Below are 26,213 nucleotides of genomic sequence, written 5' to 3'. Positions count from 1 at the left end.
GAGCGTGGGTGCCAGCACGCAACCTTGGCGAACCCCTCTATTCACCGGGATTTTATCAGTTTTTCGTTCCTGAGACCCCCATCTGATGCGAGCAAAGTTATCTTCATGCATCCGAATAAGAAGGTTCAGGATATATGGTGGAATCCCCATCTCCTCCAAGATCAGCCACAGGCGATCACGGGGAACCAGATCAAAGGCGGTCTTAAGATCGATAAACGCCAGGTAAAGGGCGCCCTTACCAATAGTGACCACCTTCCAGTATAGAAGCACTAGCCTAAAAGCCTGATCAATTGTACTTGTGCAGGCCATGAAGCCTGCCTGGAACTTTGTCATAATGCCATTTTCATCCACCCAAGAGTGGATCCTCTCCAGGAGGACCCTACCGACCAATTTCTGTCCAGTATCTATGAGACTAATTGGGCGGTAGTTCGCTGGGTCCCCCCTAGAGCCCTTCTTGAAAATGGGAATTACTTCAGCTCCCTTCCATGATTCGGGCACCGGTGAGCCTTCCAACAGAGCATTAATAAAAATCGCAAAATACGCAGCCCATCCATCAATGTTGGCTTTGTATAGGTCACCCGGGATACCATCTGGTCCCGGGGCCTTTGTAGGTACAATTTTATTAATGGCGGTCTCAACCTCTTTCTTAATCCAGGAAAATAAAAGCTGATCTGGATGTGTGGCTATGAACCCCGTTCGAGTGCAAGGGTCCCCCATATGCTCCACCCCTACATATAGATTCCTAAAATGGTCAAACCATTCCCTATCCGTAATATGGTTGGGAATTTGGTCCTGGTCGTGGTTAGTGGATCTTCTCACTATGGACCAAAAAAGCTCGCCATTTTTTGAGTGGCTCGCAGATTTTAAACAGTCCCAACGCTGCTCTTCCCAGTCCCTCTTGCAGATGCGAGGGCCTGTCTATATTGCAGCCTCGCTTGCCTGACCTCGCCCGGATTGTTAGATTTAATAGCGAGGACCAGGCTATTTTTTTCAGTCTGCAGCCCTTATTGAACCACTTGTTTTCTGACTTGACACTTGGTTTGCATTTTTTCCTATGATCAAGAAACAGAATACCAATCGAATCCATAGTTTCCTCAAAGACTTTGACTACAGCAGTGTAGCCAACCGTGTCCCTAGATGCTATGGAGAGCCTGGCGGTCTGGTCAGCGAGGGTTTTCTCCAGAGTAGCTAGTTTTGAGTTACACAGAATGAATTTAGGCCATTTGAGGAACCTATTACAATTGCAGGGCAGGAGTGCCTTGGTTGTCATTTGCATTCCAGATGAGGGGGTTTGCTCTTGCCTATGCCACATCTCCCGCATACTCAGGGACAAAGGGTTATGGTCCCTATTGATTGATGGTATCACAATCATATCAACAACAAGTTTCCATCCCCTCCTGTCGACCAGTATGTAATCAATTCTGCTTTGTCAAGAGACCCCATTAAGTGTTTGCACCCGCTGGGTCAAAGATTGTACGCCCATTAGCAGCTCTTAGCCCGAATTCTAATGCTTGAGCATTTATTTGAATTACAACCGGGGACCATCTTTTTACAGGGTTAAGAGATAGTGAGGGAATACCCCATCTAGTGTCCTCATCGTGTGTTCCCAAGATATCGTCTATAGCAAGCGGTTCAAATGAACAGTTAAGATCGCCGGCAACGAATAGGAGGGAATCAGAGGGACAAGTAGAAAGCATATCTGAAAGGGCTGTGATAGTAGAGGATTTAGCGCCCCCTTGGGTTCCTCGGGCATAAACATTAAAGAATTCCCATATGTAGTCGCTCTTTGTACATATGATGGTAAGTCTCATTATATCTGGCATAGAGCAGCTATTAAGGGTAATCCTAAGATTAAGTTCTGCCCTAACCCATACCATGAGTCCGCCAGAGGGGCGACCACGGCCAATTGAGGTAGCTGGTACAAAAAAACAACAAAACCCCGGCTTGTACAATGGCTCGAGGCTCCAGGTTTCCTGGAACATACATAGATCATATTCCTCGATAAAATCATTCCAGTCTGGGAGAGAGAGCTTGCTGCGTAGACCTGCCACGTTCCAAGAAACAAGCTTAAAATGACTAGAGAGATTTTCCCGGGGAATTAAGGCACTTAGGGGATGGTCTTGATGATAATCAGTGCTAATAATGGGCCTCTGAGGTGAAATTGCCAAAGTGGATGATTCCAAACCCGGGTGTTCTGATGGTATAATAGCTTCTAGTGTACAGCAACCTGAGGGGGGCGGGGAGCTGCTTAGTATACCTCCATTACCCTGCAGTCGGTCAACAGCCTCTAGGCTGCTGTATCGATTTTCCATAGGGATAGAATCGAATGGCAGTGGGGGTATAGGCCAGCCCTCTTGCAGAAAACCCCTCCTATTCCGGTGAACAAGCGTCCACGCATCCGTGAAATGACCAGGGGGATAAAAATAGGTCCGGGGAAGGGCTCTGATGGATACTCCTGGACTAGGATATCTCCAGTTACAGATGTACTCAACAATTTTGGGGTCATTGAAATTAATTAGGATACAGTCCCCCCTTATATTCTTTGCCAAGTGGCCTACCCATGGGACCCTTCTAACCATGAGTATTTTACAGGTTTTGTGCATTGGCAGTGGTCTATTTTTATTAAGCCAATGCACCACCCTGTTCCTCAAGGTTGTGGGGGACTCAACTTCGTTTTTGCCCAATTCGGGGACCCCTGTTAAAATTACCACAAATGGGGAAGTTTCAGGTGGCAAGTTAGGGATATTTGCCCCATTTGGGGTCCTAGGTGTAGATATCCTGACATCCTCTTTTGACTGGATTGTGCTATGCTGTGTGGATTTCCTGTGATCGGGAACTAGTATAGGCTCATTAGTTACAGTTAATGCCTGATGTTCAGAGGATACTGCTGACTGAACATGGGGGGCCACCGGGACTTTTTCTGCTCTAATATAATCCGATGTTTTCGGAGCCCCAGATTGATGAATATTATTCGAAGTATCAGTACCCCAAGACCACATTCAATCCTAAGTAGATGTTGTTCAATCTTGTGTATTCTATCCTCCACAGGACGAAGGAGAAGCCTAATTGCATCATATATATCATGTATATTCAATAGGTCTGAAGCCCTTCCCTCAACCACTTCACTTGTCCCCCCAATAACATCCTGGCACACCATTCTGGTGGGTAATAAATGGACTGGGGAAGCAACTTTATCTGCCAATACCGCCAATAAAGGCTGCTCGGGGGCAGCGGGAGGTATTTTAGGGTTTCCGGTGTGGCTTACTGGTTTTTGCTTTCTTTTGCTAGTCTTGCCCTTCCCACCGTTAATGGAGGAACACCCTTGTTTATTTTTAGGGATTGCCCCGGTGTTTCTCTCTCGCAGCTGCCTAGTGCTAGACTCTGGAACTATGCTAGAGGCAGACGGCAACAGACGAGGAGAAATTAACAAAGAATCAAAGGCCATGGACAGATCTTCCAAGGAAGCAGCAGCAACTGTTCCACTGGGTAGCAAGTCCAGGCCCGTAAGATCCACATCAGAACAAGTAATGGCAACGTGATTAGAAGCTTGCTGTACAGGAGAACGCGCATTGGCGAAATGACCCATAGAGGACCTCCTGGCTGCCGCAAGGTCCTGCGAGACACTGCGTTCCAGGAGCATAATTTCTTGGTCAATAACACAGTTAACCTTAGTTACAAATTGGTCCATCGTTCCAGTGAGATGTACATTAGCCACTCTGCCTTTAATATCTTTTGATGGCATATTAGAGGCCAGGAGGTTGGTTAAAGAGGAACCGAACACAACAGAAATAATAAAAAATAACCATCCAAATATACAGCCTCAAAAAACAGTATCCCTCGCATTAAATCTCATGAAGGTAGGAGATCAACAGTACCTTAGCGCGTATGATGAAAATGCGTCGTTAGGGGGATTGCCCAGTCCAGTCCGCTCCCGGCAAGGACGGGGCCGCCCTTGGCCCGGGCTTCGCCCGGGCGCTGCCCGCGCGCGTCCCGCGCTGCGGTGGCACCCAGCGGCTTTTGTGATGTACCGGCGCGCCCAGGTGACGTCACCCGCAGCGCCGGTTGTGAGGGATGCTGGGTAGAGTAGTTCTTCACGGCCGTTCCCCTCACGGCGTTGAAAAGTGAAGAGAAAACCAGGATTCCCCCACTGGCGAAGCCGTTCCCCTCACGGCGGTTAGGAGGTTTGCAATTGAAAGTATTGCTGGCTCTTCTGGCGCGTCTTTTTCACACAAGGTTATAATAATCAAAATAAGAAAGAGAAACAGTATTGTGACATATTTTCCCAAACTGGTGCCAGTTCTCCAAGGTCTGACTGGTACCGTGCCCCAAAAAGCCTTATCCCTGCCCTGTTAACACTTTGGCTATGTAACCAACCATTGAATGGGCATCATTCTGTTGCAGCTAACTTCACCCTTCAGGTTTTCTGTTTGTCGGGTTTTCCATTAGAACTCATATTGGCTCTCTGTAGTTTTATATACTTCACATAGGCATCTTTCAGTACGCCTCATAATTTACATGTATGCCAGAAGATTTTTAATTGGTTATTGTTCAATTTAATCTACTTGCCTTTTCTTCCATTAAATGAATAGCAATAATGTGAACATTGCATTCAATCCATGCTCCTAGCACCTCTCATTAGGCAACCAGATCCTGTTAAGTGTTTTAAGCTAGACCCCATCCTAGAAGATCAATTTGGACTTTTCGCTAGATGCATTCAAGGTTCTGCCCTTTGTTCTGAAGGTGTTGCCCCCAGTATGTCTCTTGGTGAATTGGGGGGGATTTATATTTTGGCGGACGGGTTATCCGTCTCTGTTGTGGCGGTGTAACCTGTCTGCCGAGTACTAAATCATTATTAAGGGCCTCCCTAAGTAATTTTAAATAATAATTTAGGCAGTAACTGAGCATCATAGGAACTGCTAAAAGGGATCTTAAATTGAAAAAAAGTCTCCTAGATAGGCTTTTAGGCCTCAATTCCTAACGTTCTTTCTCTTGAACCTACTTTCAGGGCCAATGCATTTTTTCTAATGTGTCCTTTTATTGGTATGGGAATTCATAGGTGTTCAGATCCAAAGTCAAAAAGTCGCTCTTCTTGATTAGCCACCTCACTATTATAACCTTGCGATGACCACTTTATACTTCAGTAGGTGCATAGGTCTTAAGGTACCCTTAACTCCAGTTGTTGGGGCACAATCTCTTCAAAAACCTGTTATCATTCTCCTTTTAGTAGTGGCGTACCAATTATCTCCCTTTCTAATGCTGGACCTATTATTGCTTCTTTGGTAGACTTTTTGACTTTATCACACTTTTAATATTGAACTTTTACAGTTTATCAATTTTTTTCAGCTACTTGTAATACTGAATGCATGCAAGCAATCCTTTACCTGATGTGAGTGTTAAGTGGGCTTCAGACTTAGCACTCAGATTAATGAGCATAGATTACTGCAGGGATGATGGGGTAAGGCAATGTAGGTCACATTTACAAAGTATTTTTTAATATAAGTGTGACTTGCACCAGATGTACGTGACATAAATTGAGGAACACACAGTAACTCAAAGGAAATAGGTTTCTGAATTGGTCTTTTCGGTTCAGTGTGCCTAAAAGTCTTCGGGTAGAAATCCATTTGCAATCTATTTTTAATGTTTTGTATTTGTACTATTCTTAAATTAAAATTATCTTTCAACCTACTATGATTGAAAGGCCTTGGACATTTACAGTTCACATTGTGACAATGCACACATTTTATTCTAGTGACCAAGTTACTGTGATATTAGTTTTATATGTAGTTCACACTTGGCTAGAAAGACAATGATATAGCATTATTTATGACTAAATAAGAAATGGAATTGACAGTGTAGGACTATAGGGACTAACATTCATTGTAATTCCAGGAGGGCTGGCTCAGTGCCACAATTTTATGATATCAAGATTAGTAATATTTATATACATTGAATCCAAATATGGCACGAATCAGACTCTTCCCCCACCCCAAAATCGCTAGTTATTTTACTTGTTACACTAGTTTTTATATCACAATGATAATCCAATGGAATGTCTAATGTCCCATTCTGTAAATCTTTGGTAAGCCTCACCGGTTGTGTGCTTAAGGTTCACATCTCACAGGGAAGCTGGGTCAAACTAGAATGTGACTAAATATCTGGATTGTGTTCGGTCTGTCTCAGTTTGTGGCATGTACTGTTGGAGCTGGTTGTTTAATTAAAAATAACATCCTGAAGTTTAATAAAGCAATCATTAATAGAACCTTCAGGCTGTTCTTGTTATTAATTTATTTTGTTTGATATAAGGGCAACATTCTAACTGAGACTTCTCAATTTTCTATTTAACAGGATCTTCAACTCGATTACGGTCAGGGATCCCATGACGGCTACTTCTTGGGTGCAAATAAGTGAGTGCAACACAAAAAAAGTTCACTTCAAAGCTTAAAGTTAGTGTGCATTTGCTTGGGATTTGCGCTAAGTACAAGTTCTGAATACCAGAGTACCTTGTCACTTTTTCATAGCAATTTGTCACATGTTACTATAGAACATAATTTTTCCCAGTCCCTCCTGTATCTCGAAGGCCAACTGTCGTAGTTTTAGAGGAAATCAGTGAATTGTTCTTCTTCCCTTCTGCACCTATTTTCCCTACCATTCCCTTTCAATTGCCTTTATTCAGACCCCTTTAGACTAGTGCCACTGATGGCGTGTTTTCTCTACCGGCTGGCATAAAAGATCCCATGTTCTCTATTTTAATTTATGCTTTTTGACCCATTTTCAGTAGTGGTGGCTGGCTGTTCGCTTTGCAGGTACTCCTAAATCCAGAGTATGTTTGTACGTATTCCTGTGCTCACCATTTAAACATGGTCATATTGGCATATTCCTATTTAGTAAATTTAACTTGCCTATAAGTCCATGCTATATGGTACAAAGTGTACCAAAGGGCTGGAAGTTTAATGCCACTACTGAACTGAAGCACCTATTGTTAGAACCACAATAGTGGCAGTTAAAACATGGCTTCAGGCTGTAACCTTATTTTAAGAATGCAACCAATTAAAATAACCTTTTTGACAGGTAACAACGTCCCTTTAAAATTTTAGTAAGTCACCTTGTAAGCCTTGTAGTCCACAAGTCCGGATCCCTTGTATTTAAAAGTGGAACATGTAGAATGTTAATATTACCTTGTCCTTAAAGTGACTAAGCCCTAAAGGCTATTTTCACTGTGGCAGGCCCACCTGTGGGATGTAGAAAACCAGAATACAGTTTAAGCTACTGTGTCAAATCCTGCTCAACAGATCGGCTGGGTGCACATATAACCTTGGTATTCACATGAAAGGGATAGAATAGGCTGTTAAGAAAGTGAGGCTGTAAAGACAGTGCTTGTGTATCCACTATCTGGTTGCTGAAGGATCCTTGTTTGAACCTACAGACATCTGTCTCTGGTTTTACTGTGCATACAGGACCTGCCCCTCGCTGGACTGGTGTTTTATGTGGTAGCACACTAGAATAACCATATTACAGCCAGCCCTCAGAGCCCAAGTTTAGTGTGTCCGAAGATGTTCACCATCTTGAAAGTGCCCTAAGACATTACATTTTTGGCTTGTTTAAATAAGGCTTAAAGGAACTTCATAAAAATGTGGGAATGATTGGCCCTGGGAACTTTTAACCCATTGTTTAGAGAGGGGCCTGTAGTCCCCCATCCCACTAGCTTTTACCAATTCATACATTTGGCATCTCCAGGCACCCACTTCAGAACACTTTCTAGAACTGCTGTAGATCAGGAGAGGACTAGACCTGATGTCTGTGACTTGAGAGAGTCCTGAATGACTGGACCTGCTCCATCCTGCACCAAGGACAAAGCCATAGGTTCCCCTGTCAGTTGGCTGACCTACAGTTGGCTACAGAGAGACAATAAGGTACTAGAAGTCTTTTCCTTGAAGTTTTCAGCTGACCAGTGGCCACTAATCCTGGACTGGACTCAGCAGTTGCCTGACACACTGTGAGCCTCCCCTGTGGTCCTTGGGGGGCTTAAGAAATGTAAACCTGTGGTGGATTGGACGAAGTCAGAAGGTAAAACCTTTGACTAGGACAAACATGGCGACTGTTTCCGATTTGAACTTCATTGCAGTCAGCTTCAAATTGCATCTAGATCTACCGCAACCATTGGCTAACATTGGTGCTTTGTGCTTTTTGGTGATGTTTCTATTTAAAACTTAAACCATTATTATCTCTTCTTCCCCCTTATTGTTTTTTGTCATTTTAGATGTCATTTTGTTTATTAAATAGTACTAGGTTTCTTATTCAGTTTTATGTTTTTATTGTTTTACATTTTGACCTTATTACTGCGTAAATACTTTACACTTTAACCCACATTTAGCCTATCTCTGTGCCATAACTAGTAGGGTGTTGAACTTAGTTTAATCTAGTGACTTTGAGGGTTAACCTTGACAAGAGTTGTGATTATTCCTTTTTTTGTAGTTTTATGTAGTGCAAACTTGGCCCAAATGTAACAGGCCGCTTTACATGAGCACCAGTTGCATAACAGATGGACACATTCATTGGGGGGGGGAAGGGGGCCGTGGAGATTAAGTGATTTTCCCAAAATAACCGGATGTTGGAGCCTCCCGCCAGACTCAAACCTTGTTCCCAGCTTCAAAGCCGGCCACCCTAGCTGTTAAGCCACACCCTCTCCTTGTACTCACCCGCCCCAAGTTGTAATCCTTTTTCTTACACCTAGTACGCAAGCACCATCTTGAGACACTATTTTCCATCATCTAGGTCAGAAGCCCACATTCCAATCTAATAGTATAGATCTACTTTTTTGATTGTTGATCTTTCAGCTCCGAGGATGTTGACTCCAAGACAGATTGTAGGAAGAGGAGATGGTGATAATATCATCCCCTACTTTGGGCGCCTGAATGGTTCTGTTGGTGTCAAAAAGCCCAAACCAGCAATGCCTCCAGTTAGATTTTTGGAGTGGAAAATATCTGAATGAAAATCTTAAATACTTCCCCTGCTAACCTCTAAGATGTTGAAAAGCTAAGACAAAACCCAATAGTTTGGAAAGAGTATCTTGCATACTGAAAGCAACAAACAGTCAGCCAACATAGCAAAGGGGTCTGGTGAGGTCGACATTCCCACATTGTGCAGGCTCTTGGTGTGCCCATATTCTCATAGTGAGCAGCATGGTGCGTTAGCAGGATTGCTAAAGTGAACCACCTGGTGCGCGTCAAGTTGGGCGTGCCGTTTTACTCTTCAATGTTGGTGATATAGGTCTCCCAACATTCGCCGCCTGTCCTAATGCTCCCTCCTGACCTGAGAAGCTTGAGAGTATTTGCTTCCGGCTGTGCCCATGTCGGTAAGGTGGTTAGCCACCGTTGGGGGGTCCTGGCCCTGAGTGTCTTCCACGACATTGCAATTTGTCTTTTAAACACTACAAAAGCTAGGTCAGCGAACCTGTGAGTTTGTCACCCTTGTTTTTGGGGCATAGACCCAGCAGGCAGAGCTCAGGCTTTGGGTCGAGATTATGACCCGTGAGTTCGGCAACAGTGTGTGTGACCTCCTGCTAGACCACCTACAACATCTGGCACTTCCTCACTATATGATAGAATCCAGCATCCAGTTGTTTACATCTGGGGCACTCAGGGGTGGGAAACATGCGTTTGATGCGCTGCGAGTAGAGGTAGGCATGGCCGACTTTCACTTGCTGGAGCACTTTGAACCAAGCCTTATCAGTTAACTTTTGTGGGAGTACACCATTCCATCTGGTTCGCGCCCCCTCAACAGGCCTACTTCATTAACACTCTTTTTATCAATGCTACAATTACATTTGCTGTTCCTGCTCAGCTACACATTTAATTAGCAAAAGCCCACTTTGACAACCATGCAACAGAAATGTATTCAAGGCGCAGAAAGAGACCCTTTGAACATGAAGGCAATCTGAACTAAACAAAGAATCCTAGTATCCCATAAGAACATTCTTATTTGCCAGAAATTTGACTTGCTAACACAGAAAACCTTGATGAGATTATTAGGAATAGTAACTTCTTGCCTTTATCTTATTGGTCATGCTTTGAGATTATTAGTAAAAATAGCTTCATGCCTTCATCTCATAGTGCATACTTTCCTACATTCATTTATTTATGTGTTTTTTAATAGCGGTCGGATTGCACTCAGCAATGTAACATGCATCTAAGCAGTACGGTTTCATCGGAAGATTGAAGTTCTCAAAGTTATTGATGGAAAACAAATTCAAAGGATCAGAAGAGAACGCGCAATGTCAGCAGTTCTGCGCCTTGGAGTTTCCAAGGCGGCACTCGCTCGGGGACGCCTTTCGTCGCGAGTGGAGTTGCGGTCTGTTGTACGCCTTTCCGCCTTTACCACTTCTGCCCAGAGGGCTGAAGAAGATCAAGCACGACCAGGCCCAAGTCATCTTGGTGGCTCCGGACTGGGCACGAAGATTCTGGTATCCCGAGCTACTCAGTCTGTCGATCGGTCCCCCAATACGACTGCCTCTTCAGGAGGACCTTCTGTAGCAGCAGCAGGGGACGGTCCTCCACCCGAACCTGTCCAGCCTCCACCTCCATGCGTGGAGATTGAGCGGCGGCAGTTGATGTCATTTGACTTGCCTCCTGAAGTCTGTGATGTGATTCTGGCAGCCAGGCGTCCCTCCACAAAATCGTTATACGCCTGCAGGTGGAACACATTTGTGGCATGGTGCACAGCAAAGGCTGTGGATCCCCTTTCCGCCCCTCTTTCTGAGGTTCTCCTCTTTCTTCTTTCCTTGGCCCAGCAGGGCTCTGCTTTGGGCAACCTCAAGGGATATCTTTCTGCTATTTCTGCTTTATTGCAGGTTCCTGATCAGCCTTCTCTTTTCAAATCCTCTGTTGTTTCTCGCTTCCTTAAGGGCATTACTCACATGTTTCCTCCTGTCCCTTTCGTAATGCCTCAGTGGAATTTGAATCTGGTCTTGACGTTTCTAATGTGCGCTCCCTTTGAGCCACTTCATAATCGTCCCCTTTGTCTCTGGACGCTTAAGACTGCTTTCCTGGTAGCCATCACCTCTGCTAGAAGGGTGAGTGAGCTCCAGGCTCTCTTCTAAACCTCCCTTTGTTTCTGTCCATCCGGACAAAGTTGTTCTCAGGACTCGTCCTTCCTTTCTCCCTAAGGTAGCAACTGCCTTTCACATCGGGCAGTCTGTTACGTTGCCCACCTTCTTTCCGCCTCCGCATCCTTCAAAAGAGGAAGAGAGGCTCCACCGTCTGGACCCAAAACGGGCGCTGTCCTTTTATTTGGACCGCACCAAGCAGTTCCGGGTGGACGACCAGCTCTTTGTAGGTCACGTGGGCGCTAAGAAGGGACGAGCGGTGCACAAGCGGACCATCTCTCGGTGGGTCATTTTGTGTATCAAACCTTGTTCCTCCTTGGCTAAAAAGGAACCTCCTGTAGGGCTGAGGGCCCATTCCACTCGGGCCACAGCGGCGACAACTGCCCTGGGCCGGGGAGTTCCCTTGCAGGACATCTGTCAGGCGGCTACGTGGGCCTCGCTGCACACGTTTGACTAACATTATTGCCTGGACAGCCAAGTCCTGAGAGACGGCTTCTTTGGCCGTTCTGTTCTCCAAGACTTTCTGGTGTGATCTTGGTTCGCAGTCCCACCACCGGGGTTGGCATTGCTGGGGTATTTATTCTAAGGTGAGGAATCTAACTAACGTGTTTCTTTCAGATGAACAAGTTACTGTAAGAAACATTAGTTAGTTAGATTCCTCACCGACCCACCCATCCTCCCCGTTCTGCGAACCGATATCTAGGGTTGAGGTTATCCCTTTCAGGGCCCTAGAATTTTTTGGCACCAGTGTCTGTCTCTTGCATGGCTCTGCGTTCCTGGCGCGGAAAGCTATGTACAAGAACTGACGTCAGCACGCGAGAGCGGCGTCTAAGTACTCCGACGTCATCCCGGCGCACAACACCGACGACGGACGCGGAGCCGCAGACGACGCCTAGCGACGCGCAAGGGTATTGCTGACGAAAAATCTTTCCGGATCCAGCCTGACGCCTGGGGATATTCTAAGGTGAGGAATCTAACTAACTAATGTTTCTTACAGATATATCGTTACCGAAGGTAAGTAACTTGTTCTACAGGCAGAGTCTCTGACCAGGGCTGTGGGTCAGATGGGTGATCCGGAGCGAATGCACAGGGAGTCTAATTAGGTATGGCATACCTGCTCAGCACAAAATTCAAATGCCAGAGCCCTGCCCATAATGTGCAACACTGAACTGAACTGAACTGAACTTGGTTGCCTCTACCAGGGATATACCGAAAGACTATCTAAGTGTTAAAATAAAGTTGCTGCAAATTTAAAGTTTAAATGCACAGTATGAACAACACTACAATGAATAAAATAAGCAATTTGTTAATTGCAAATCTCACCCTTGTTAGATAACATACTTCAGACTGTCTAGGAGGACAGAAGCGCAGGGAAGCCTATTCAAGTAGGTCTGTGCAATCACTGGATGTGAGGGCCAGAGGTTAACACTTTTAAGGTGGTAAAAGCTTTGGAATGTTACAGTGCAACAAAACATTATTGTGACAATCAAACAGATGCTCCTCACAGGGATTGCGGATTATGGCTGCACCTTGACAATCAACATGTTTGAGTAAACGACTAAAAACGATCTGAAACTTCTTCTAGTTAGAGTTCAAGACTTAACATTTTTCACTCAGCTGCATGGAGCTGTTATTCAAATTCTTTGAACAGTAGATATTGCATTGGACCCTCCTGTACAGTATCCTCTTGGTGGCATTCCATCCAGCACGCAGGTTGAATGCAATAGGCAGCACACCGACATTCTGGGAAATCACTCAAATGAGAGTTAAATTCTCTAGTCATAAGACATCCTTGCACCTTTGAGAACGTCTTCCATAAAATGACTTGCAGCACACATGAATGCACAGTGTTGACTTTCACAAATCACTTTTTAAGGAGAAATGAACAGTCAATGAATTAGACTGAGAGTGACTCTCTCCCAATCCCATTAATTTCTCAAGTTGTAAGCAAGGGTCTTCGGTCATAGACCACTTTATTTCTCATAACACCAGCGAGGACAGTCATGGTGTTCACATTCACTGAAAGTGTCCACAGGGCAACCTTTGAACTGCCACCACTTTAAAAGTTTCTATCTGATAGAGACTACTAGCCGCAGATTCCTTAACGTATAATTATCCCCAGGCGTGAGACTGGACCCGGAAAACTTTCTTGCCCAGCATCTCTGCGCGCTGGGGGCGGCAGCTCGCGACTCCGCCCCCACGTCCTCCGCGTGCGTGACATCAGCGAGGTCATGTAAGCCCCACCCTGGCGCGCCGACGTCAGTTTTCTTCTTTTCTGCGTGCAACGCGGACCCGGATTTTGTCCTGGCCTGTTAAGGCCTTCTTGTCTCGTTTTTCTTGGGTACAGTGTGCGAATGCCTTCAGGCTTTAAAATGTGCTTGTCTTGCGCGCGCCAGATGTCGGCGACGGACCCTCACCCCCTTCTGTATGTGGTGTTTGGGGGAGAACCACGACTCCACGGATTGTGAGGCGTGTCAGCAGATGAAGCCGAAGTCCTGTCGGGAACGCCGGATGAAGTTCCTGTCGGCACGCATGTCCAGGTTGGCGTCGTCGCCACGTCCGTCCCCCGTGGGCGGCTTCAAGAACCGCCGCCTTCGTCTCCGACATAGTCCCTCTCCCAGGCCGCAAGGGCATCGCTCACGTGTTGGTAAGTGTCGCAGTTTGTCCCTGGGGCACTGTCTCCGGCCTTTTGGGGGCATAGGTTCTCCGTGGGTGGTGCGGCCCCGCGCGTCGCCATCCTATCCGCTGTTTCCCGGCACGGGGGCGACCAGAGCCCAGATGGAGGCCTATGCGGCGGCCTTGCAGGCCTCTTTGGCTCTTCCATCTCCTCCTTCCCTTCCTGGGAGGTCTGCGGATCCCTTGCCGCATGCGGGGACTCCTGCGACGTCACCGGCGGCTCCGGCGCCAACAGGTTCGGATCCAGGTTCGGAGAATGTGGTGCTGTCTGGGTGCGGCCCTTCGAGGTTCCCTCCTTCGAACCACGGCACCTCTGCCTCGCCGCAAATCCCCGCGGGGGTCCCGGTAGTGTCGCGGGAGGTTGCTGGGGCTCAGGGCGTGTCCTCGAGTCCCCTTCGGTCCTCTGGGCAGGTGGCGGCCTTGTCCGAGGCTCAGGCGCCAGCGGCTTCTGGCCCTGGCGGTGCCGCAGGGGCTGGCTAGAGGTCGGGGCGTGTCCCCGGGCCCCCCTCGTCCCTCCACGCAGGTGGCAGGAGGTCGAGTCGATGCCTTTTCGGTGCCGTTCCTTAGCCGCCCCGGCTCCGACCTGGCTCCAGTCTCCTGCGCCGCAAGTTGTGGCGGAGGTCGTTCTTGCGTCCCCTTCGGCGCCGGTCAACGTTGACCTGACACCGTTCGCAGACTCTACTGTGCCGGGCCGGCGTCGGGTCGTTGAGTCGTCTTCGACGCTCCTTCTTCCCCAGAGGTTCGGCGCATGTTGGTCTCGTCTTCTCCGGAGACGGGCCGCCGCGTCGTGGAGTTTTCCCCGCCGTCTTTCAAAGACGGCTCATCAGCGTCGCCGCGCCCCGCAGTCTTCGAGGGAAGGTCCTCAGGTTCCCCAATCCTGGACCACCACTCCTACTCCTCCTTCTCCTTTTCTGACTTGGCCTTTCCTTCCTCCGATTGGCCTGGAGGACAGCCGCCTTAGTTTGCAGCCGTCGCCCACGGAGGAACTGCTTTCCCCTCCACGGGGTCCTAAGGAGGCCGGTGCTGCTTTTGCTCGGGCTGTTTCCACGGCGGTGGGGATCTTGCGCATGGGCGATCCAGCTGCCTATTTCCCCACAGATCATCTTCTGGAAATCCTCCATCAGGGTTATGGGGGTAGGGAGCTGCTTCTTCCCTTTGAGGCTTCGCTTCACACGTCTCTTTTAGTGGCGGCCCGCCACGGGGGACCTGGTGCCCCAGCTGCTTCTGCACCGCCACCGTCCTGCACCGAATGACCCTGTCTGTCTTTCCCTCCACCCCTCTGCCAGGGGCCCTCTTTTACCGACTGCCTTTCCCTCCCTGCCATTGGTGTTGTCTCCCCTGTCACAGGAGGTCCGCTGGTTAGATTCCTGGGGGCGCAATATCTTCGCCTCCACCAGTGCGGCTCTGCGGGCCCTTAACACTCTGTGTATTAGCAAGGGCCACTTTTTGCTTGTGGGACTCGGTGGAGTCTGTTATGTCTGCTGCTTCTCAGGAGGGTGTCTGCGTTGATCTCAGGCACCATGTGTTGGATGGCCGTGAGCTGGCGGCCTTTCTTCTTTGCTTGGCTTTGGACGTTTCAGACGTGCTTGGTCGTACCATGCCTTTATCGGTGGCCCTCCTTTCCGGACTTGGCCTTTCCTTCCTCTGGCTGGCCTGGGGGACGGCAGCCTTAGCTTGCAGCCGTCGCCCACAGAGGAACTGCTTTCCCCGCCATGGGGCCCTATGGAGGCCGGCGCTACCTTCGCTCGGGCTGTTTTCACGGCGGCGGAGATCTTGCGCATGGGCGATCCAGCTGTCCATTTCCCCACGGATCATCTTCTGGAGGTCCTCCATCAGGTTATGGGGGTCGGGAGCTGCTTCTTCCCTTTAATGCTTCGCTCCACACGTCTCTTTTGGGGGCTTGGGGGCGGCCCGCCATCGGGGAACCATTGCCCCAGCCACTTCTGCCATTCAGAGGTTTCTTGCGGGGCTTCGCCCTCCTCCTCTTCGTGATCTGTGAGTCGGTCTGTGTTAGGGAGGTGTTCTTCCGTTGCTGTACTGGGGCCTTGCACCGAGTAGCCCCGGTTGTGTGTTCTGTGTGTTTCATGTGCCTTCAGATCCTTTTGTTAGGACTTTGGTGCTGTTGGCTGCTGGTCCAGCCCTTTTTTGACTTGTGGTTTTGGCTGTTGGTAAGCCGTGTAGGCCCTGAGATTAGGCCTTCTGTGTATTCTTTATTGGCCGATTGGCAAGCCGTCTGCGGTTTTCTCCGCAGGTCTTTCTGTTTGTCCTCTGCTGCGGAAACTTTTTCCTGAGAGGGTTCCCATGTTCTGGGACGTAACAGGCCCTATGTGGGGTAATGGTAGCTATTGTATAGCTTTATCATGTGATGGGGAGGTGTAGTCGTCCTTCGGACTTCTGCTCTACGTGGCGTCACGGTGCAATCTTCCTGCTGGTGGTTTTGGAGTGGCTTGCGTTGCGCCCCAGGCCTTCCGTCTCCTGGATCGCTGTGTCGCGAGCCTGGTCAGGCCTGCTGTCTACGGCCTTCCGTTGTCACGGTTTTGCGCTTCTGTTCTACTTTCTTTCTTTCTTTCTCCTAGTTCCTCTTCATTCGGGGGTCAGTGTGTGCAGGCCCCTCTCGTGGGGTGTGTCCTGGCCCTTCTTGGCCCCTCCCGGCCTCTGCCTTCGGCTGACGTCTAGTTGGTCCTGGGCGCACTGTTCAGTTGTGTTGTCTGCTGCTGGCTGTCATGCCAGTGCAGGCCTACTTGTTCTGCTACACCATTGTGGTCTTTGATGTGTTCTCTTATGCCTTTCTTCTTCCGTATTCACTTTTGGCGTTGGAGCCGTCCCTGCCTTGTCCCCTGCTTACGGCTGGGGTTTGTTCAGCTTTCTTCTGTCACTGTGTCTGTGTTTCTTCAGGGAGGGGCCCCGCCTCCGGTTCTACCTCTTCTCCCTAGGGGTTGAGGTGGTCCTTGTGTTCCTCAAGGTTTTTCGGGCGCTGTCTGTCCCTGCGGGATGTTGGGCAGTTCTCCTTTGGTGGGGCTTAGGATATCCTGGCCTTTCCCTTCTTGTCCCTGTGACATGTCCCCTGCTGGGGCTCTTTGTCTCTCCGGGTGGAGGGGGGGGGGGTCTCTCGCAGGCCCTCCTCCCTTCTGGGTATGGCTAGGGTATCTATTCAACGTTAAGGAATCTGCAGCTCGTAGTCTCTATCAGATGTACAAGTTACTTACCTTCGGTAACGATGTATCTGGTAGAGACGGTTCTAGCCGCAGATTCCTTCACGACCCGCCCTTGCTCCCCGTTCTGCGAGGACCCTCTGCTTGGGTTTCTGCAGTCGCCTCCCTCTGGGTGGCTTGTCTTCATTTTCTTCCGGTCAGGCTTCCCTCTAGCTGGTTTCTCTCCAGCGTGAGGGTCTACTTTTGCTCTTCCCTCTGTTGATAGTGTTTCTGGTTCCCTACGGGTCTTCTTCGTTAGGAGTTCTTTTACCTGTCCTTTGGCCTCCTGCTCCTTTCAGGGGTTGTGGCCCGCCTTGACTGTGTAGTCTGCGGATGGGTTACCTGTCCTTTGACCTCCGGATCCATTCGGGGGTTATGGCCCTCCTTGACGGTGTGGTCTGCGGATGGATTTTCTGTCCTTTGACTTCCTGCTCCTTTCAGAAGGTATAGCCATCCTTGGCTGTGTATTCTGGGGGTGACTTGCTGTTGCTCCTCTGTTCCGTGCTGTGGCCCTTCCCTTTGTGGTTGTGATTGCAGACTCTCTCTATCTCTCTCTTGCTGTCACGGCTCTTTGACATGCTTGTGCCTCCAGGATGGTTCTTGCCTTGGCTTGCAAGGTGGTTCCGCGGAGTGGTGCCTTGTGCGTTTGTTGCTATGGCTTCGCTGCTCTGGTCTTCTGGTGCTTTACTGCCAGCTGGTTGTTTCGCCTTGGCTTGCACAGTTGTTCCTCCGAGTGGTGCTCTGCTCGTTTCCTGATCTGGCCTGCTGTTATCGCCTTCTGGTGCTTGGTGCCGTCTGGTGATGTTTCTCACCTTTTTGTTTTTCTCTATTTTGTTCTCTGGTTTTTGCGCACACTGTTCCCATGCTCTTCTCAGTTTTGTTGTGATGGCTCCGTGTTGTGGCGCGGAAAAATTCTCCGAAGCAAGCTGACGTCGGCGCGCCGGGTTAGGGCTTATGTGACCTCGCTGATGTCACACTCGTGGAGGACGTAGGGGCGGAGTCACGGGGTGCTGCCCCCCGGCGCACAGAGATGCTGGGCAAGAAAGTTTTCCGGGTCCAGTCTCACGCCTGGGGATAATTCTATGTTAAGGAATATGCGGCTATAACCGTCTCTACCAGATACATCGTTATCGAAGGTAAGTAACTTGTACAACAGTGCGGAAAAGGAAAATCACAGATCCAAAAACACGATGAATACATTTGCCAGAGTGACATTTCAACTTGCCTCAACCTTGTTGCACATTCCAAAGGAATGTCTTTAGGCCCACCAAGTGCATGCAGTTTTAGTTAAGTGTAAATGATATGTTCAGCAGTTTCACTCCAACCATTTTCCCTTTCTTCTGTTCAGGTTAAGACCATTCTGTTGCATTCATCCACTTGATATTCATTTAAGCTATGTCTTTATTTTGGTTTACCCAGAAGCATTAATTTTTAGAATCCCGGACATTCTAATTTTGTTTCTGAAATGGATAAAAACAGTTTTTTATGTCCAACAGACACCAGAATTACCCAATGTTTTCAGGAATCCTAATGTATATGATAAAAACAAGCTTTGCATACTTTGGTTGTTAAAAGGCCAAAATGGATAGGATGGAATCTTTTCATTTAGCTGAGATTTTTTGTCATGCAATCCAATTGCTTGGTACATTTGAGAGAAAAAATGAATAATTCTTGAATAAATTGTACCAATAATTTATTGAGAAACAAGACCCTTTATAGAGGTCCATAAAGCAGACTTTCCTAGGAAGAAGGCTGCTTCTTTGTGTTTTTGTTTGTTTTGCTAATATCTTTATAATTGACATTTGTGGGGCAGCTACATGCTCATCCATTCATACTTTAACAAAACTTTACTATGGCTCTACAGAGAAGAAGAATTATTATATCAAAGTTTTTGACACTATTGATGCATAACATGTGGGTATAAAACGGTTACAAGATGCAAAAAAAACAAGTTATTTACCTGTAAAAATAGTTTTGCAGCTTGAGACAAGTGAAGGGGAACATTGCAAGAAATTAACTTGTCTTGCAGGCAACACCTTATATAATAACGTTTTTTGGAAGCCAACTACAAGATGGCCAAATAATATGCAGTATGTGAATTTAGAACAGACTTACAGCATCCACCACTGCAGATGTTTTCCAGTCTCCGATGACACATAGATGTAACTTGAAAAGTACCCTTGCTTCTAGATCCACTGAAACTTTATGTGCAGCCTATCATGGTCGGCAAGCGTGACTGAGGATGGTAGATCCAAAAGCCTCTGAGCCATCTCAACGAAGATTGAGGACAGAAGCTGAAATACTGGGATCATAGCCCAAATGTTTTGGACTAGTTGATTCAGGGCAAAAGTCAAAAGCGCACTGTTATTCAGGATGACTCTGATGATGGGGAGCCTCAGTAAAGGGGTCAGGTGTGACTTTGCCAGGTTGACTTACAACCCCCAAAGATGTGAGGAGGTTTGTCGTTGTCTGGAGGTGGTTCACAACTAACTAAGGCGAGCCCACCTTTAACTGATAGTTGTGGAGGAAGGAAAAGACTGGTACCTCAGACCTATGAAGATGGGCAGCAACCACCTCAATCACCTCAGTGAACAGTCGAGTGGCACTGGTGAGGCCTAAAGTAGTCACTTCCTATCGTGAACCATTGGTAGCTTCTGTGGGCCTGCAGGATGGGATGTGGAAATGACAATCCTCCAGGTCCAACGTCACTATCCAGAGAAGTGGTGTGAGAAGTTGGCCTGGTATATGCTGTCCACTAATTAAAGTGTGCACCTTGCACCAGTCCGATTTAAGAGGTCAAAGATAACCTTAGAAAGTTATCCAAGTGGTAGCTGTGGAGGGCAGCCTTCAGGCCTAGTCTTGAACAAATGTTAAGCAGCTTGTATTACCAGAATGCAACCTTATACTATTGGTTTAAATGAAAGGAGAACCGCACCGTACTTTTAAAAATATACAGTTATTAATACAACACTATCTAGTACGACACCGTGTCTCCTACACGGAGATATTGATAGTAAATAGCACAAATTCACAGTGGGCCCCAGGGGGGGACCAAACCACAACCACATACTGAAACCACATACTAAAGTGGTATGAGAACCATTACTCGAGTCAAGACAGTGCCAAGAGGACGTAGAATTGCTGGGACCCCAAGGAACCACCCAAGGTGAGTAAGTAGGGACCCCACGGAGGACTGGTGCAGTGTGGGAACATGACCGCGTGCTCCGCACAATTCTATGGAAAAGTCGCGGTTGAAGTTTTAGAGTTTAAGGACCCTTCCCAGGGTACTTCGAAGAAAACCCGTGGAAGACAGAAGGTTGGAGAGCCATCCCATCCGTGGATACTGAGGTACCCAAGTTGCCTATCCCATTGAAGCAGCGTGGATAGGTCTAAAGTGGCATCAGAAACCACAGTCGAACCCAATGGACGAATTCCAAGAAGAGCCGCTGATGGAAGGAAGAAAAGTGTCAGTTGGAGTCCAAAGGTGGATTCTTGTCGAAGAGTACCTGAAAGCAGAGGACACAGAGTCTGGGTCACTCAGGAGTGACCAGGGGCTTGATAGACAAATGCCCACTGATGTAGGGTGCTTCAGGTGCATTGATGGAGTCCTTGACTCTGCAGCTACGGGGACCAGGAGACGTCGAGGATGACCAGGAGCCGGATATGAGCTGTCCCACGAAGGATGTCGAGTGCTGAGGGGTAGGTGTCCGGCGGGAGCACTAGAAAGCCTTGGCAACGGCAACCCACAGCAGAAGGTCAAGGATGTGTACGGTTCGGACCAGCAAGGTCCAGGAGACTCACCAAACAGAGGGGAGTCAGGCCAGCCTGGAGCAACCAGGGGAGCCCAAGAAAAGCAAAATTGACCCTCAAATGGACCCACAGGCCGGAGGCACAGGAGTCGTGGGAGGACCTCGAGCGATTTCACCAAACATCCCCACGGAGCTCTCGGTGCTAGTAGGTCGAAGTTCTTGGCAGGAAATGGTGCCAGAGGTTGGGGCTACTCGAAGCCCAAAGCACTTGTTCGGGAAACCCCAACAAGCATATGCACTTGCAAATGTACACAGTGCACAGGGGTTCGGGTATTGCTAACCCCACAAGTGATTCTGACCTCAAACTTGTTGAGAGGGCAGCCCGGGCCTCAAGGGATGTAAAAACCTACCTCCTGTGTTGCTGAAGCCTTCGGAGTCCGTAGGAGCTTAGGGTCAGCAGACCAGACAGCAGTGCTACGGTGCCTGCGAATACAGGGGAGTGACTCCTTCACTCCAAGGGAGATATCTTCGGTTGTCCTTGATGCTCCACTGGTCCTGCATGGATCCTGTATGGTGCACGGGTACAGATGATGCTTCAGACTGAGAGGGAGACTAAGTTGGGCCCAAGCAAAGTCCAGAGTGTTGAGATGGTCGAAGTTCAGTGGTTTCTGATTCAGAATCTTTTCAACGTGTAATCTAAGGTCCTACAGCCAGGTAAGCCCTTAAGTACCCACGGAAGAGGGTTGGCAAGACTTAGGGGACCCTCCCAGGGGAGGGTCTGGACAGTGGGGATGTTACTCCCATGTCCTTTGTCCAGTTTCGTGCCAGAGCTGGAGCCAGTGGCTCCCAGGACTGTTTTGAACTGGACTATGTACAGGGACACCAAATGTGCCCCTCATGCAGACTTTGTCGCTTGCAAGCGCACACACCCAGCCCTAATGCACAAATTCCTGTCTGGTAGGTGGTCACACCTCCCTGTGACATGCCTATTATTCTGCCTTCCTCTGCTCGAGATTGGCTCAGCAGCAGGAGGGCAGAAATGTGTCTCTGGTCGGCAGCAACCATTTTGTGCTGTCCGGAACTAGAAGGCTGGTACCGGGAACACCAAGCACCCCACAAAGCTCACTTCTGAGGGGTGGAATCATACCTCCCAAACTGGTTACTGGTGACACCAAACATGATGGGGTTTGTTTCAGCCGTTTTAGAGTTGGTCATCACGCGGTCGCATAATGCCACTCTATATGTCTTAAATGGCTGCCTCACTGACAACCCCAGAGAATGGACTCCATAGGCTGCAGGGGTGTTCTGCTCATGCAGTGGCACCATCTAACTTGGAACCAAGCACTCTGCCCTCAGGATTGTAAAGGCCTGCTAGAGGGGTGACTTATAGATGTTAAGTGCAGTGACCCTTAGATATAGTAAACCTATATTTTAAGTAAGTGAGGCATGCACCAACGTACACAGGCTGCAATGGCAGGCCTGTAGTTCCATTTTGCATCGCCTCTCTTGGATGGCATAATTCATGCTTCAGTCCAAGGGAGGATTCTGGGGTACCTATGCCCTGGGTACATGGGTTCCATATACTAGGGACTGACAAGGGTACCCCAGTATCTAATCTGGAGTGTACCTAAGTACATGACATAACAGTTAAGGAGAAAGCAGATAGACTGGGGTCCTGATTAGCAGGATTCCAGTCAGACTAGTCAAAAACAGTGTCACATTTTTGCAAAAAGTGGGGGTAACCATAAGAAGCAGATCCTACAAGTGGTCTGTCCTTCCACCTCCCTGTTTTGGTAGGATGGGCTCTTCTATCCCAAAAGATTCCAATCATGGAATCTGTACATTGGTTCTTTCAATTTGGCAATGGGCTCTGCATCTGAAGAGCTTATGAAGGAAGCTGATGTAAGCCTGCATGATTGGCTCTTATATGCGGCTGTCTCTTCCAGCGCAGAATAGTGTTGATGCTAATTCACACGGTATCACCGACTGGCACGCAAAACTACTACTTTCAGTTTTCCAAATACAGTCTGGCACCTAGAATAAATTCTGAAGGTGAGGAATCTGTGGTTAGATGGAGTACCCACCAGAAAGAGCATTACTGAAGGTAAGTAACTTATTCTTCATGTTTCCACTGTCAAGAGATTCTTAACTTTGCGTTTTTGTTACCTCAAGCTCATAACCTTGTTAACATATGCTCCTAAAATGTTACATGTATTATATAAATGCATGCAAGTGACAAAACAAAGCATCATATTTTGTAGCATTTTTGTTGTGGACTTACCTATTTCCTTTGTACCTCCCTACTGGGTTTTCTGCATATTTCCTTTTTTTTAAACTGCTTACAGTTTTTCACAAGGACCTTGTTCCACATTTAAACGTGTTATGCATTTGTGTACAGTAGAGATGAATTCAACTACATTTCATATGCTGTTAATTTATTAAAGTTCTATAAAGGCACATCTTTAAGGTTAACTTTTATCTGTTAGTTGAATGTTTTTGACCCAACATTATTTGTTGTTAATGGTTGAATAAATCCATATTATGTTATACTTTGAACAGTGTACTGTATACATGATGCACACATTCACCTTTCTTATAAGCAGTTGCAAAAAAAAATGTCATTTTTGCTTCTTTTACTGAAAATGGTCTCATTTCCACTTTATTTTAAGGAGTCTACTCAAGTCAGTTGAGGAAGAACTGCACCAGCGGTAATTGTTATGTATCTTTTCTCCTCCCTCTTCTGTGTACCCTGTACCTATTTGACTCAGATGGTGCTATCCTTACAGCAACCTAATGATACATATTTGCCTTGGCGCTTGTCAAATTGAAAACGCCTAATTTTTGTGAAATGGAGCAGTGTCCTGGAGAATAAAATGTGCTGGCTGAAGTAATCCGATTCTGTATAGTTTTTAAAGAAAGGCCTTAAGCCATAGCATGCCATAATGTGTTTTTTGTGATGAATGAAGTCAATTTAATAACATCCATTCTGCCTGGCTACTTCGTTCCATCTCCTCAGGGGACATGTGGCACATTTAGAAGATGATGATGGGGATGAGGAGGAATCCAAGCAGTAAGTTCTTTATTCTCGCTTTATCAGGCTTCTGTTTTGTAGCTCTGTAGAAATCTTACTCCTGTTTGCAACAGTGTGAGTTTTCTGTGGTGCATAGACCATACTTCACTGTTCATTCCATTGCAATACTGATCATTCCATTGCAATACTGTGGTTCTTCAAGGCTGTTGCTTTTCTACCTCTGGTTTGTTTTCAGTTTATTGTAGCTGTCATCTCATAAATTTAATTTAATCCTTCAGTCTTTGAACCTTAAAGTATTTTTTGACTATTGCTTAAGTTGTTGCATTTTTCACCTTGGTTTAATATTATGAATAGTACTTAAGGTATTTAATTTTACTCAATGAAACAAATGGATTCTCTAGCTATGCAGATCTTTTAAGCGGTATGTTACTGGAATTCTGTGAAGCTTTACAACCCCATTGTATCAGATGTGAAATAATTCTGTTGTATCTCACAAACGTCCAGTAAAGGTTGTGCATTTTGTAGTTGGAAATTAACAGCTTTTGAAACAGTTTCCACTAGCTGCCATTTCAGCATATGAAAATGATTGAATGTTTAATTATGCTGTTTTTTTTTTCCTTTTGCTTTGGGTGAGTGTACCTTTTAAATTGAACCGTTCTTTATTTTGAGGTAGCTTAATGTTCACATACATCAGAAGACAAGTCTTACTTCTTACTGTACATTTTCTTGTTCCTCCAGACCAGAGTATCTATTCATAGTTGGACTGTTCTTCTGTTTTTTAGTGTACTGTATATAATGGGAACATTGTTGGTTAGTTTGAAATGAACCATCTCTAAGTTGATAGACTTGTGTTAGTTTGCTTCTATCAATCCGGAAACCAACTACTTCCTGAAGGAGACATTACACATTCTAATTGCTGTCTTTGGGAACCTAAGCTTTTCCCAGTGAAACTCCTTTTACAAGATTTGCCAACCAGCAATTTGGTCTTCCCTGTTGACATTTGACAAGCTCTGCTTTTGTATGACAGCAGGGACCCAATTGAGTTCAGTTAAGCAGTGTTACATCAACATGTGCTCTGTGTTGATTCTACACTATCTAAACTACCTTTTGGTCTTCCCCCAGTGATAGTTTGGGAACCTAAGCTTTTCCCAGTGAAACTCCTTTTACAAGATTTGCCAACCAGCAATTTGGTTTTCCCTGTTGACATTTGACAAGCTCTGCTTTTGTATGACAGCAGGGACCCAATTGAGTTCAGTTAAGCAGTGTTACATCAACATGTGCTCTGTGTTGATTCTACACTATCTAAACTACCTTTTGGTCTTCCCCCAGTGATAGTATGTTTTGTTATTGTAGTTCAGATGGGTACATATATTTGCAGATTTCTCACCTTGTGGTTTTTCTCTACAGAAGAAGGATCTTGATTGATCCAGAACAGCTTTTTATTAGCAATATCTTCACAGCACTGCCAGGTGGCAAAATGTGTCTCCTGCAGCAACTCCACCTCTGGACAAAGAAAGACCATAGCGAGTCCATTAGTCACCAGCTGGTATCAGTTCTTATTTTTTTCTGAGTTTTATAATGTGCGAACTTGACTCGAAGGTAATAGAGCGCTTTACATGAGCACAAGTTACGTTACTCAAGAGACACTTTAATTTTTTAGTTAGGCACGTGGAGATTAAGTAATTTGCCCAGAATCACAGGGTGTTGACCTTCATTGGCGAGACTCGAACCCGGTTCCCCAGATTTGAGATCGACCGCCCTAGCCCGTTAGACCACATCCTCTCACTTTTTGTGTGCCACAGCGATGAGAGTCAAGAGCTCTTCTTCTGTCTATTGCCAAAGTAATTCCTCAGCATTAGCCTTATAAGTCAAATGTCTCTTCCAAATCTTTCAGATTTCATGTTTTGTCACAGATTCCACAAGATAAAGTCCCTTCCAAAGGACAGTTGCTTGTGGAGTCTCGGACCATAGCATGTGATTGTTGCGCCTTTGTGCGCTGGAAGGTCACCAGAGAACGTGAGGGCAACCTGCTCCTAGGCACGGCCTGCAGGGAGATGACGAAGCATTCTCCTTCATCCACTGAGAAATCACCTATAAGGGTACAAACTCCTAAAAGATCTTGTTATAGAAACAATAAAAGGGCCTTCCTGTCCACAGACCAAAATTCTTTATGGGACTTCACTGATGACTAGCATTGCAGAACATCAGGCCTGAGTTTCTTGGTCCAGTGGAAGACACTTTGCTGGCTGTGGCCTTGCAGTGTGCTGTGTTTTTTTTTCAGGATGGTTCCTACACCCTGTTGGCTGCTATTGGCTGAGTTGGTCTTTTTCATCAACATTGAAAAATTGCACCTCTCATTTACATAGAGGCTGACTTTCATGGGATGCTGTACTGGGTGGAAACCACATGGAACCCTTTCCTTCTTAGAGGATGAAGGATTTCTGAGAGAGGATTCAGAAATGTTT

At 46.9% G+C, this 26,213-nt stretch overlaps 1 protein-coding gene across 8 annotated transcripts in view; it reads left to right on the top strand.

Moving 5' to 3' along the window:
* The window catches only part of MAP4K3 (mitogen-activated protein kinase kinase kinase kinase 3), a 1,115,786-nt gene that overhangs the window by 481,696 nt on the left and 607,877 nt on the right, over positions 1 to 26,213 (top strand). For 5 of the 8 annotated variants that reach the window (XM_085612073.1, XM_085612071.1, XM_085612070.1 and 2 more), the window contains 3 exons: positions 6,346 to 6,404; positions 23,387 to 23,425; positions 23,734 to 23,787. In XM_085612073.1, coding sequence (XP_085468199.1) covers positions 6,346 to 6,404; positions 23,387 to 23,425; positions 23,734 to 23,787 — 152 coding nt within the window. The remainder of the gene's footprint in view (positions 1 to 6,345; positions 6,405 to 23,386; positions 23,426 to 23,733; positions 23,788 to 26,213) is intronic. The other 3 variants (XM_085612074.1, XM_085612072.1, XM_085612069.1) reach the window with 1 other exon arrangement.

Source organism: Triturus cristatus, chromosome 6, assembly GCF_964204655.1.
Source record: "Triturus cristatus chromosome 6, aTriCri1.1, whole genome shotgun sequence".
Lineage (NCBI taxonomy): Eukaryota > Metazoa > Chordata > Amphibia > Caudata > Salamandridae > Triturus > Triturus cristatus.
The sequence above is the reverse complement of the archived record's forward strand: the minus strand, read 5'-3'. Positions and strand labels throughout refer to the sequence as shown.